Source organism: Chamaea fasciata, unplaced genomic scaffold (genome assembly GCF_029207755.1).
Source record: "Chamaea fasciata isolate MVZ Bird 193981 ecotype frontalis unplaced genomic scaffold, bChaFas1.0.hap1 SCAF_13, whole genome shotgun sequence".
Lineage (NCBI taxonomy): Eukaryota > Metazoa > Chordata > Aves > Passeriformes > Sylviidae > Chamaea > Chamaea fasciata.
Window position 1 is genome coordinate 6,204,107 of NW_027094098.1, and position 12,238 is coordinate 6,216,344.

Sequence of the window (12,238 nt, forward strand, 5' to 3'; positions counted from 1 at the left end):
AAATAAACAGCATGGAAAGATGATTCTACAGTTCAAGCACCTGAGTCACAAACTCTAAGGCTGCACAAAGTGTACTGAAAAGGAACTCTCCACAATTACTGGTCGCTGACCTACCCCAGTGCCATGGGTCCCATCCACACTGCTGCCATATTTCTGGGGTTTCACTACATCGCCATAATCAGTATCAAAGTTTGTCTTCCACACCATCACCTGCAGAAGAAAGTTAACTCCATTAAAATTTTCCATCTAAGTTTGCTTATGGATCATTTTTTTCAACCCTTCAGAGAAGAATCAGCAAATCCTCAGAAAGTTTCCCTTGAAGAGCTTTGGCACTGATTAAATTAAGGATGTTGTTTGTAAATATGCTACTAAATACAGACAGTTTAACTGAGTTCTCACTGGATAAGTGACCTCTTTCAACATTCTTCGGGTCAAGAACATCATTAAACTAAAATGACCACGAGAACTTCAAAGCAACATGAAGAATACACCATTAAAACCACAAAAATTTTAAAATACAATGCTCAGCATTATGACATTTATCAGCCACACCCCAACCAACCAGTCACTCATTTATCATGAGAGTCATTCAGACAAAAAGGAGAGTTACTACTAAGACCAGCATTAGAGATCTTAAGCTAGTTTGTCAGCTGGACACCAAACTTAAATCCCACGTATAGGCCTCTGCTCTCCATAATACAGTACTGATTACAGAAAAGAAGCCTCTAACACATAAATCACTTCAACATCAAGAGGAAATCCATGGAGTAAACCCCTCAGCAGTGACTCTGCAAGTCAAAAAAGTTAAAGAGCCATCAATCAACAATTGGAGAGGTCTGAAAGACACTCAAGAATCCAGACAGCTCATTTGGTTATCAGAAGGAGTGTTTATTCTTCATTTACAAATTTGCATCACTGCTTTGCATGAAATAAAAGCATTTTTCTTTCACTGCTGTACAGTTAACCAACAAGGCCATTCCACTGAGCAACAAGGAAAAAAAAGTGATTTTTTTTAGTGAATAGAGAAATCTGTCTCTTCATAGCTAGCAAAGGTGCTGTTAAAGGTAGGCATTGCCACCTGGTCCAACCTGGGGATTAAGAGCAATGCAACACAGCTCTTTGAAGACTGGTGATCCTTATTCAGACTACTACTTTGGGTTGAACTCCATCTGTGTCTTCAGCAGGGCAACTCATGCTGTGCTAAAACCAGGACATATCTGCAGCACAGGCTCACGCAACGGGCCTGTTTGCAGTTTGGCAATTGACTATGGGTTTCTTGGAAGGCTACATGTCTTACATTACCACCAAAAAAAATGGGCTTGACCTTCAGAAGTTGTTAATAGAACAGCAAGTTGCTTCTGCATAGTCCAGACATACTGGACAAAGGGTACACTTTTGCTTTCCCCATTGACAATGGAGAACAAAACACAGCAGCTTTTAAAGAAATGTGAATCTGGATTATAACTCAGAAATGAATCAGGTACCTGTTCATCAGAACCTCCAGAAGCAAAAAAGTCTCCATCTCTTGAAAATGCTACAGAGGTAGCTGGTCCCTGCAAACACATTTAAAAGACAGGTTTAAAAAACGATAAAAGAAAATTGAAGTGTTACAACATTCCATTCATTTCAGCTTTACAACGTATTTTTCATTTGATATCAGCAATCTAAAGGCAAAATTTGAAAAGCTCTTACCTGTCAGGTAAATGGGCCATAATTAAGATGCTAAGCTTGCTGGCATTTACAACTTCCCACACTTTTGACCCTAGTTTAAGACACCACTTTCCAATATCCATGGCAGAGACACAAACAAACCAATTTTTACAGCACTGGGCTTTTTCTTCTTTCCCTCAAACATTCCCTCTTAACTTTAGAATTAGAAATTTCTAAAACCCCTGTTCACTTATTAAAAGTGTTGAAACTGAAGGTTTTGTATAGTTGGCTGGCTTAAACTGCTTTTCTCTTAGTAGTCTGAGAGAAGAGATGCCAGAGTTGTGCATCCAGGATCACCTCTGCACAGCACTTGCATTTTGAAGAAGCCTCATGTTTAAAACAGTCAGTTCTGAGAGACTTTCAATGCTTCTTAGAGCTACAGCACACCTTTCACACCACACACCTATTTCAATTTGTTTTCCACCTTCCAGCAAGCACACAGGAGGATGCACATGGGAAGGCTGAGGCAGGAGCTCCATGCTGCAGTTAAACAGAGCGGAGGAATTGCTACGTGTGTTCGAGCCCAGGCACAACAGACAAACTGTTCTGTTCAGAGTAAACAGCTGAGAACCCATGTCGTGGAGTTTTATGTCAGCTGCTGAACACACTCCTCTGCAGACTGCTCACCAGCATGAGCAGAGGTCAGCATGAGAACTTCCAGAGGCTGCCTATGGAGCTGACAGGTTGGGGAGGGTTGGAAGGAAACACCAAAAGCAAACACCAAAAACACAGCCAGAAAAGCCACAACAACCACCAGAAAACCCCACCACATGATCATACACCTGAGAGAATCAGTTACCCTCTTTCAAATAAGATCATGTATCTCAGAAGGCAATTAAGAAACTTCTCCTCACCCTGTATCAAGTTGGAAGGAAATACAATCCTGATTCCACATCTTTCCAACGGACATCACATGGAAACCTCACACCCTTTTTCTTTGCCGTTGTTAAAGTGAACTCAACAAAATAAATCCTGAAGATAGACAAATACCCAAAGATTGCATGTGAGACAAGCACCCAGCTCTCACTGCAACCTGTCCCCCACAGTCCTGTGTGCTTCCAAACATGCTGGCACAAAGTTATGACCGCAAAACCAGAGCCTTGCTGCGTCCAATCCCAGTGTGAAGAGTTTTAGCTGCCTTAAAACACACTAAGGTGTTTCCATATTATCATTTAACATGCAGTGATTTCAAAATGTTTCGAGGCCTTCCCATAGCAACACCTCACTGGAGAGGACTTGCCAGGAATGATCCAGCAGCAGCAATTCCAAAGCGCATGCGTGGTCGCTGGTGTGACTAAGCTCACTCACCTGACACAGCAATAACTAGGGTAGATATTTCAGACCCAAGACACTGCCATCAATCAGCTGAGACAAACTGTGCCTCTGCCTTCATTCCCACGCACCTACCCCAGTGTTTAGCTCTCTAATCACATGTCAGGAATGAAGGCTCTAAAAAAAAATGCGAAAGCAAAAGGCAAGCAAGTAGTAAAGGGCAGAAACAACCCCAGAGCCAGAAAACTGCAGTTGTGAATATTGCTCTAAGATAACAGAGGTGAGCTTACAGAAGCTGCTCTTGGACTATAATAAACCAGAGTTAGGAGGGCAGAAAAAAATTTAAGACTAAGTGTTTAAGAACAAGCACAAGCAAGGAACACTGGAAAAGAGCAATGTTTCCTAAAAATATTTTTATCAGTCTAAATATTTCAGAGTATTTAGACAAAATCTAGTACAACACAAATCACATCAAAACAGGCAATGAACTGACTCCAAAGTCATGGCATTCTGAAGGGGAAAAAAGTTCAACAGAACATATTCTTCCCAAAATAGAAAATTATATCAAAGACTGAATGTGCCTTTATAAATTGAAAGAAAAGGAACAAACAAGTCTATAGACGCAACATCCTTTACAGACTTGTTGACATAAATTAAGCGAAAAGTATTCCTGCTACATTCACTTCCAGAACTCCTCCAAGATACAACAGGTTTGCTATAGCAACATACAAATAAGAGTTTGCCAAATACCCTTGCAATTTAATATCAACACACCAAACAAACAAAAAAAAAGCTACATTTGCCAGTTATTAGACACAGCCTAACTTCCTTTCATCCCAAGTAAGCACAGCAGAAATCTAACAGATTTCTGATGAAGAGTAACAGACAGGAGACTGGAGAATGAAGAACTCAAACCTTCTTTTTTTCCCCCTCTTTTAACTTACTGCTTGCATTAAAAGTATCAAAAAGTAGCAGTTGCATATTCTTTTACAGAAGTAGTAGAGAGAATTCTAAGCTTATTTCCCACAGAACTAGAACTTTTGAGATGCAGCAACGTGACAGCTACAGCTCATCTGAAGCCGCACAGGTAAGTTTGGCCATGACAGAACCTTAATTTGACTAGCCTAGTTTGTTAAAGGGTAGAAGTAAACGAGACTCCAGGCAATGATAGGCTTGATTTGAACTCAAGCAGGGGACCCCAGCCAATCCCCTTCAATCCTGAATGCAGACATCTAACTGGCCAGTGACCAGGTGTTGGGACCCCGACCAATGAGGTGTGTAAGCATGGGGATTTTGAACCCCCTATAAAAGGGGATGTCCATGAATAAACGTTGGCTGCTGTCACATGAACCTTAGCGTGTGTGTCACGTCTTTGTCTCCCCCTGTTGTGACACAGCAACTTTCTTCTACAGGATCTCTCAGCTCCTCTTTCTGCAGCAGGACCAAACAGCTCTCTATTAGTGTTTCGTGGAGGTTCAGAATTTCCAGTCTGCATCCCCACTGCCCAAGGTGCTCCACACAAGCTGCTAGTACCAATCCCCCAAACTCCTGCAGCTTCTTGCCTCGGACTAGACAGCAAGCTGCAGGAAGGAGTTGGGCAATGACATACACCAAGTCAGTGGTAAGGTACATTTCTATTCAATCCTCAGCAGGTCAACATCAGGACTGTCAAGCTTTTGTGCATGTCCAGTAGAGTTTGAAATTATAACAGCAGCTTTAGTGATATTGGGAGAGCTGCAGAAATTTTGAAGAAAAGTACAGAAGAAAGCAACAAGTCATCCACTGAAATTGTTGAGTGAGAAGAGCACAGTCACTAATCAACATTCAACTCATCTCCTCTGTTAAAGAGTACCAGGCAAGGTAGAGGTAAGTCCCAGAAAGCCTTGAAAAGGACAAATAGCTCAAACACTGGATGGAGCAAAGCAACCACAAAGAAAAAGGAAGCCATAGAGAAGGAACGATGACATTATCAAACCTCATTGGTTGCCGCAGCATTCCCAGAGAACACGATTCAGGCAAGGTCAGATATGCATGGCATGACAGCTGAAACACCAGGTGACAGCCCATTTCTAGCTGCATTCATAGGTGAGAAAGGTGAGGCCCAGTATGTTACATAATTCATGTGCAGAGATAGAGATTATACCTTCTTACTATTTCCCCACTTCAGCCAAAGGAGGTTAGAGACCACAAGGCCTTTAATGCCCTAGCACTTCACAGGTTGATCAGCTTACATAAAACATTATGTTTGGCCTTCAGAGTAGATGGTCAGACTATTCTGAATGACTTGAATGCATTAATCACCAAGAGAGACGGGATCTGAAGCCAGAACACAGATTACACCACCAAGTGACTGACAGGATGCTAATAGCATCAGTAACAACTGACACAGGGGTGACTAAGACAACAGGAATAGCAATCCTGAACACAAAGCTTTCAAGGGTAGAGCTAAAAATAGATGCCTCTGAAAGAAATACTTAAGAGAAAGGCCAAGTGTTTAGTCTGGAGAAGTATGACTGGAGCCCAGAGTCACACCTGCACACAGGTAGCAGATGAATGTGTACCATCCATAAATAATGAGTGGACAATCACAGAGAAATCACTCTTGAACACCTTTTTTTTTCCTTCAGAGCTGCTGGGCACAGAACTTCAGCAACAACAGGGCCAACACCAACAGCCAAGTCAAGAAAGGCCAGACTTTCAGGCTTCAGCTAGGAACAGAGCAAACATTTTGGCTTCAGTGTAACAGAAGAAACAAGGGCCAGGTTGGAGAGGGTCCAGGAACAAGCCAGAGAAGAGGAGTTTAATGATGCCTGCACTATGAAAGGAGAGGCATTGTGGAAGGAAGCTGGAGAGACAAATAGGGGTCAAGGATGTCAGTAGATTTTTACTTTTTTTTTGTTTCAGTCCTGTGAGAAACTAATGCATAGTAGAGAAAAGCCAGGTAAAAGAGCAAGGAAAGTGCTAAGAGCTGGAATAAGGCATATCTAGAGGATGTAAATAGTTGAATTAATGGAGAGCTTTCCCTTCCACTGCCACAAAAGGAGATGTAGGAACCAGTACATTCAGCCAAACTCTCCAGGAACAGATTACTAGTGCAAAGAGAAACAGGAGACATGAGAGGAGAATAGGCCTGAGAAGCAAATCCAGCAGCAACCAGCACACTGGGATCCCAGCCGTGGCACCATCAGTTCTACGAACAAAAGAACTAAGAACAAACAGAGCAGTCATTGCCACTGTTGACAGTGCTTTCATGTTGCCTCATACATGGGAGAAACGGGCAAGTCACACAGGAAAGGGAGAAGTGAAGGGAACCAAAGAGAAAGGTACAGGGAACAGAGGTGGCAATGACAACAGGGATGTTTTCAGGTGGAATACCTCAGACAAGAAGTCTCAAGGATTCTCAGTACACTGGGCTTTGAAAAATTCCTGAGGAAGACTGTCATGTTTGCACTCTCCTTCATCAGAGAGTAAGGGCTACAACTATCATAGGGAAAATTTACAGCAGCATCTTACAGCTCAATCTTCAGCAGCTTTAATTTCTGAAATCTTCAGTCTATAAAAACACAAGGCAAGGACAGAGAACTCATATTTCCTTTCAAAACTCAGAAATGCAAGCCTAAAGTCAATTGCTTGTTGTTTGCAACCCACATTTCTTTCTTTTTTGTTTGACTTCTGCATAGCCCTGAGATGTCCTCATGTTCTTCAAAGAGGACCAGGCCCGCAGAGGTGTTTAATGCCACCCAGGCAGAGCTGGCAGCTGACAGTAAAGGAGCACATTTGTTTCCTGTGCACCTGCTCAGGAGACCTCATTCATTAGTCAGAGAGCAAAGCAAGGACCATTTATGTTGCCCAGGTAGGTGGAATGTAGGTACTTCATAGTTCAAGTCAAGGTAGCTTGAAGAATTGTAACTTTGCATTTTCTATTTATAAACGTAACCACGAGATGTTTTCTAAATATTTACTGAGAACTTCCATTCCACTGAGGAAGTCAGTCTGGAAATGCTCTAATTAAACCACTCCAAAGGGCAGACAAGTACTATGGACATACCTACTCTCCTCCAGCAAATCTCTTGGGGTGGCTTAAGGGCTCCAAAACAGTCTGTTCTTCAACAATGATTCAGTACTAGAGGTGGATTTACATACCAAGCCAGTGTCTCATCTGTATGGAATTAGATAAGAGCACTTCACAGCTTGAAGCACTCCAGAACCAAAATATGCAGCACAATACAGAATGATATTTTGCAGCTGCAAGATGTCAGCTCCAAGCTGCAAACTTCTGCCTCTAATGATCCTTCTGCTAGAAGAGGCCAGCTACATTTCAATTAAAGACAGCAATGTAAACTTGGCCAACCTCCCCACGTAAACTACAGCTAATCAGCTGCTAACAAATTCCTGGCACTCCAGCAGTTGCGTCAAAGTATGTCTAAAGGACCTCAAGATTTTTTTCCTTCAAGTGTCCACTTCCATGCAGCCTTCCCAGAACAAAGTAACAGCAGCCAGCAAAGTAGGAACAAAGTGTCAACCAGAACAAGTTCAACCTCAAAAAGTCACAACTCAAGAAGATCTTCAGAACAGGTTGTTCATCTGGTGACTAACCTGTAGCACTCACTTAAAAAGACAAATCAACTTAATGACCAAAAAAGTCCACACCACTGTTTTCAGCCACTTGGAGATGCTGGCACAAATCACAGTGATAACAGAGGGGACAAAAAAGTCCCTTGTCATTAAGTAACCTGGATTGATCTATGAGCATAACAAGCTAGAGAAGCAGCCAGCACAGGATCCACCCCCCTGGTGACGGCACAGCCTGTAGCCACTGACAGTGGCTTACTGGGAACAAAGCACAGGTCGCCATATGCTTTTAGTGAAAAAGCAAGGTATCTGTTCAATCAGGCAGTAAAAGAGCCAACTGACAACAGCGCAGCACATGCCAGACGGGGAATGCCAGGCAGGACTATGCCAGGACTGGTTCCAGAGGTATCTCAGTGCAATGCCCTTAAAGACAACCAGAAAGCTCTACCAGCCACTTCAATATTTGCACTTGTTTCCAAACTGAACGAGCTGTAAATGCCACAACAGCAGCTACTCTTCAGCTGTGCCAAAGGCAAAGCATTTCCAATGCCAGTTAGATGCCCAAGGGGAAGAGGTAGACACTGTTTCACTGATCTGAAGCAGCAAGGAGGAGGAACAGGGAGCTTTAATTCTACTTTTGGATAGATTATCCACAAACTGTTCTGTTAAAACCTCCAGTAAAGTACAACATTAGCCTAAAGGGACTTTCAATTGCTCATTCTGAAAACTTCCATGACCATAATCAGTTTTGGACTCTAATTCAATGCTAAACTCTTTTTTTGTGCTACTGCAGTCAGTGAGGAACAGCTAGCAGCTCAGATGAGAGAAAAAATGGAAAGCAGGTTCAGCCTCCTGCTGAACCATAACCAGGCACATCCCTTCCTGAAGGAAGGGGGGAAAGTGTAAAGACTTCCAGTCCTTCCAACACTTACTCTTTTCCAGGAAGCTGCTTCTCAAGAACTCACTTGGCAGATTAACACAACAGACAAATATGAAAACAAGATTAAGGCAACAGAAGCTCTGCAGCCCCTATCTGACAGGTGTATTCACTTAGGTCAGTTTTCCAAGAACAGTTTTATACAGCCAAGGCTGACATGTTAGGATAACCACCATCTCCTCCCCATTCTTTTGACAGTTAAACCCTTTAGTCAGTTTTAATCAAAGCTCTACTTCATGAAAGATTTAAGCATACAGTTTTCCTATTTTTTCCATTAATATTACAAAAAGAAGAAGAAAATTTATTAACATACAGCAAAAGAGAAGTTACAGAAGAAACTTGACCTTTTTAGACATCAAACAAGGAAGTCACTAAACAAAGCCACAAGAAGACAGAATTATCAGTTTTACAGCTTACATGGATACCATTATAGCCCACAACAATCCCCATCATCTCCAAAAAGCTTCAGGCTGTGGTTTTCCCCTGACAGTTTTTATGCTTTAAAACTCAGCCCCCACTTCAAAAGAGACACAAGTGGGTTAAGAATTTCTGTTCTCTTTGTCCCTTTGGAAAGAGAACCCTTAGGACAGCCCTACTTTTTCACACCCCACTCCGCATGGACAATGAAATTAGTCTATTTATTTTCATTTAAGATTTAGAAAGAGAGCTACAAGCATTCATAAAATTGACCTTACAAACAACACATCCAGCAGCATACTACTAACAGGCCAATCAGTTAAACTTAATCAAACAGCACCATATATCACCTTCAATTGTATGATTCAGTCCATTAACAAGATGTTCCCAAATCAAATCCCAAAATAGATTTCCTCTATTTTACAGCTACTGTTCTTGAGTCTCCTACCAGGTGAACAGCATTTATCTTCAGAACACCTCTGTCAGGGGGACAAGTGTTATTTGCAGCTCTCTAGAGAGGGAGTGAGACAGAGCTGCACTAGAGAGTCGTTGACAGGGTCAGTCAGAGCCTAGGGTGCTGCTCTAAGTTCCTTCTGCCTTAGACTTGAATCCTCAATATTGGAGCTCAATTTAGTCTTGCCTTCTCATTCTCTCCATTCCTGCTTACCTCTTTCCCTTCAAAACAGTGATGCCCTCAAAGATTATTAGCATTATAATCATGATTTTACACAAGGAAGTTTTCAAACAATTTTTGGTCATGAAGAATGAAAGTCTCAAGCATGAATTTGCCCAGTTTATTATGAGTCTATACATTACTGTAAAAAAGTCCTTGCCTCACCTGGTGACCATGCAGTGTATAGAGAAGTCTTCCTTCCAGCAAGTCCAGAATCTTAAGAGTTGAATCACTGGACGCAGTAACCAGATAGTTTCCGGACGGATGAAAGGAAAGACTGTTGACCACAGAGCTGTGCACTGGGGATAGGAAAAAAAAAGTATAATAGTCCCCAAGATCAGTTTACATAAGCCCAAGGCAAAAGAATAAAATAAAGCACAAGCACATCCTAATTTTCTGTTACAAATATAACAAGAAAATTATCATGGGGGAAACATTCCACAAAAGCTTTTCAAAGCACTGGAGAACAATAACAGTAACTCAATTCTTGTAAAAATAGGCACTACTTTACTGAAAGGAAAAAGAAAGTTTTGCCAATTATTCTGGGAGATTCAATGCTACAAAAGCTTCCAGTATGTGCAAGTGAACTACAGGATTCTGTGAGAGAGCTGGACATTGATGTACTTTACTACCGTGGAGCTGCTGGTCTCTCTCTCAAATCATTCTAGATTAAAATCTGTATATTAGGACACTGAGAAGATTGAAATTACAATGGAAGACATTCAGAGTTGACACTGCACAGCTTGCTTTGGTTTTCTTTTCATCTGACTCTAGCCAAGACTGGAGTTGAGAGAGACTAGGAAATAAGAGCAACTTGAAAATGGTCCAGTATAAGCATTATTTCCTCAGACATCCTATTTGTCTAACCAAAATTTAAAACAAATAGACAAACTGTCAAGAGTGCGAACCTGCAATAAAGCCATTTTCCCTGCATGAAAATGAAGCCCAAGATTTATTTTGAAAAAGCTACAGAAAATGTTCTAGGAAAAAAGTCAAACTTCACTGAAGTTCAGTGTAACATTAAACATTTAATATATGACTTTTTTCCCTCCCCGAACTTTCACAAAACAGGCTATTGAACATATTTATTTATGAGAACATGCAGTACTTCACATATGCCCAGCTTCCTGCGCGTATGTGACATTACAGAATATTAATATGCCTGAGGAGGGATGTAACCATCCAGTTATTCTTAATTATACTATATGCCCTCCAAATGTTCTGATATCTCAAATCTACTACTTCTGATATATCACACCCAACTAAATTTATGTTCCGTTGAGAGTCTACTGTGCATTTTAAATACACGCTGCATGCTAAGAAATCCCTTAAAATACCATTTTTAATACATTAGAACTAAGTATTATTTTTGCATATGTGGATTTGAAGCAGATAGCTGAAATAACCTTGCTTAATCGTAAAACAGAATGCCTCTACTTTTGAAATTTTCAGGAACACTAAATACCTCAGCTAAGTTCTGAAAACAACTCCTCTTGACCCAGACTGCTACAAAACATGGAAGTTACCTTAACACAGGTAACTTCCAAACTGTTATTCTTGTTGGTGAATACTTGTCTCTATCGCACAGCTAGATCCTCCTCTTCCCCCAACCTCGTATCATGTATTACAGGTGAAAAAGGTCTGTGTGGAGTTTTTTTCATATGAAAGAGTGATAAATATCTTTCTCCCTTGAAAATCTCCTTCTGAGCGATTTGTTATATTTCTCACCCCCTTAGTGTCTATATTCAGATAAATGTAAATGTATCTTGTCAACTAAGGAAAGTCCTGAAAGGAATCACATCAGAAATAGAAAAGGTTAATAGTGTGTCACATCTTCCTAGTTCCAGACAGTAAGTAAAGTATTTCCAGCTTCACAAAAAAACCCCTTCCATAACGGAAAAAAGTCACACTGACTGTGGCTGCATAAGCAATTGCAACTTCTGTGCCCAAGGACTCCTTGGCTCATGTAAACTCAGAGAAAAGTTCATTTCTACTGTCAAAGCAGCTCATACCTCCCACAAGACCATTCATAACACCTCTACAAAAAACATGCCAACACATCCTGCCACCTCACTTGACTTCATGCTGTAAACAATAAATCCAGTGCAGAACAAGGTGGCATCTCCCAGTGACTTGTTGCTACAAGCCCACTCTTCTGACAGCCAAGCCCTAGCAAAATAAGAGCCTCTTAGGGGACTTATACTGGGGGTTAACGTGTAAAACTGAGTCCTCCCAGCCTGCACAAAACTGTCACAAGCCCCACAACACTTCCGTTATGTAATGCAACCCCTAGTAATCATCAAGGAGAAGATAAATTAAGATGAACTTGACACAGCCACAATCTCTGCTGAACAGATAACCACCATCAGCCCCATCCAAACTTGATAAAAGTACCAATTATTCTTTTTAAACAGCAATAAAAAACAGGTTAGAGCTGTCTCCATCGACCTGCTACAGAGGTGTCCCACACACAGCTTTGGACAGGGAAAAAATGTCAGGCAATAAACACTGACCATTTTTGTGGGGGCTGTATAAAATCTGCTGTACAAAAGAGTCAGTGCCAAGCAGAGAACTGAATAAAGCATCTGTGTGTTCTCCTGCACAGTAAACGTGACCAGAGCATACTTTGCTTGGCTCAAAGAAAAACACAGCACACA

At 41.3% G+C, this 12,238-nt stretch overlaps 1 protein-coding gene across 8 annotated transcripts in view; it reads right to left on the reverse strand.

Moving 5' to 3' along the window:
- Positions 1-12,238, reverse strand: part of POC1A (POC1 centriolar protein A) — a 55,044-nt gene that overhangs the window by 24,926 nt on the left and 17,880 nt on the right. For all 8 annotated transcript variants that reach the window (XM_066195521.1, XM_066195519.1, XM_066195514.1 and 5 more), the window contains 3 exons: positions 9,747-9,880; positions 1,485-1,553; positions 115-210 (listed from right to left, as the gene is read on the reverse strand). In XM_066195521.1, coding sequence (XP_066051618.1) covers positions 115-210; positions 1,485-1,553; positions 9,747-9,880 — 299 coding nt within the window. The remainder of the gene's footprint in view (positions 1-114; positions 211-1,484; positions 1,554-9,746; positions 9,881-12,238) is intronic.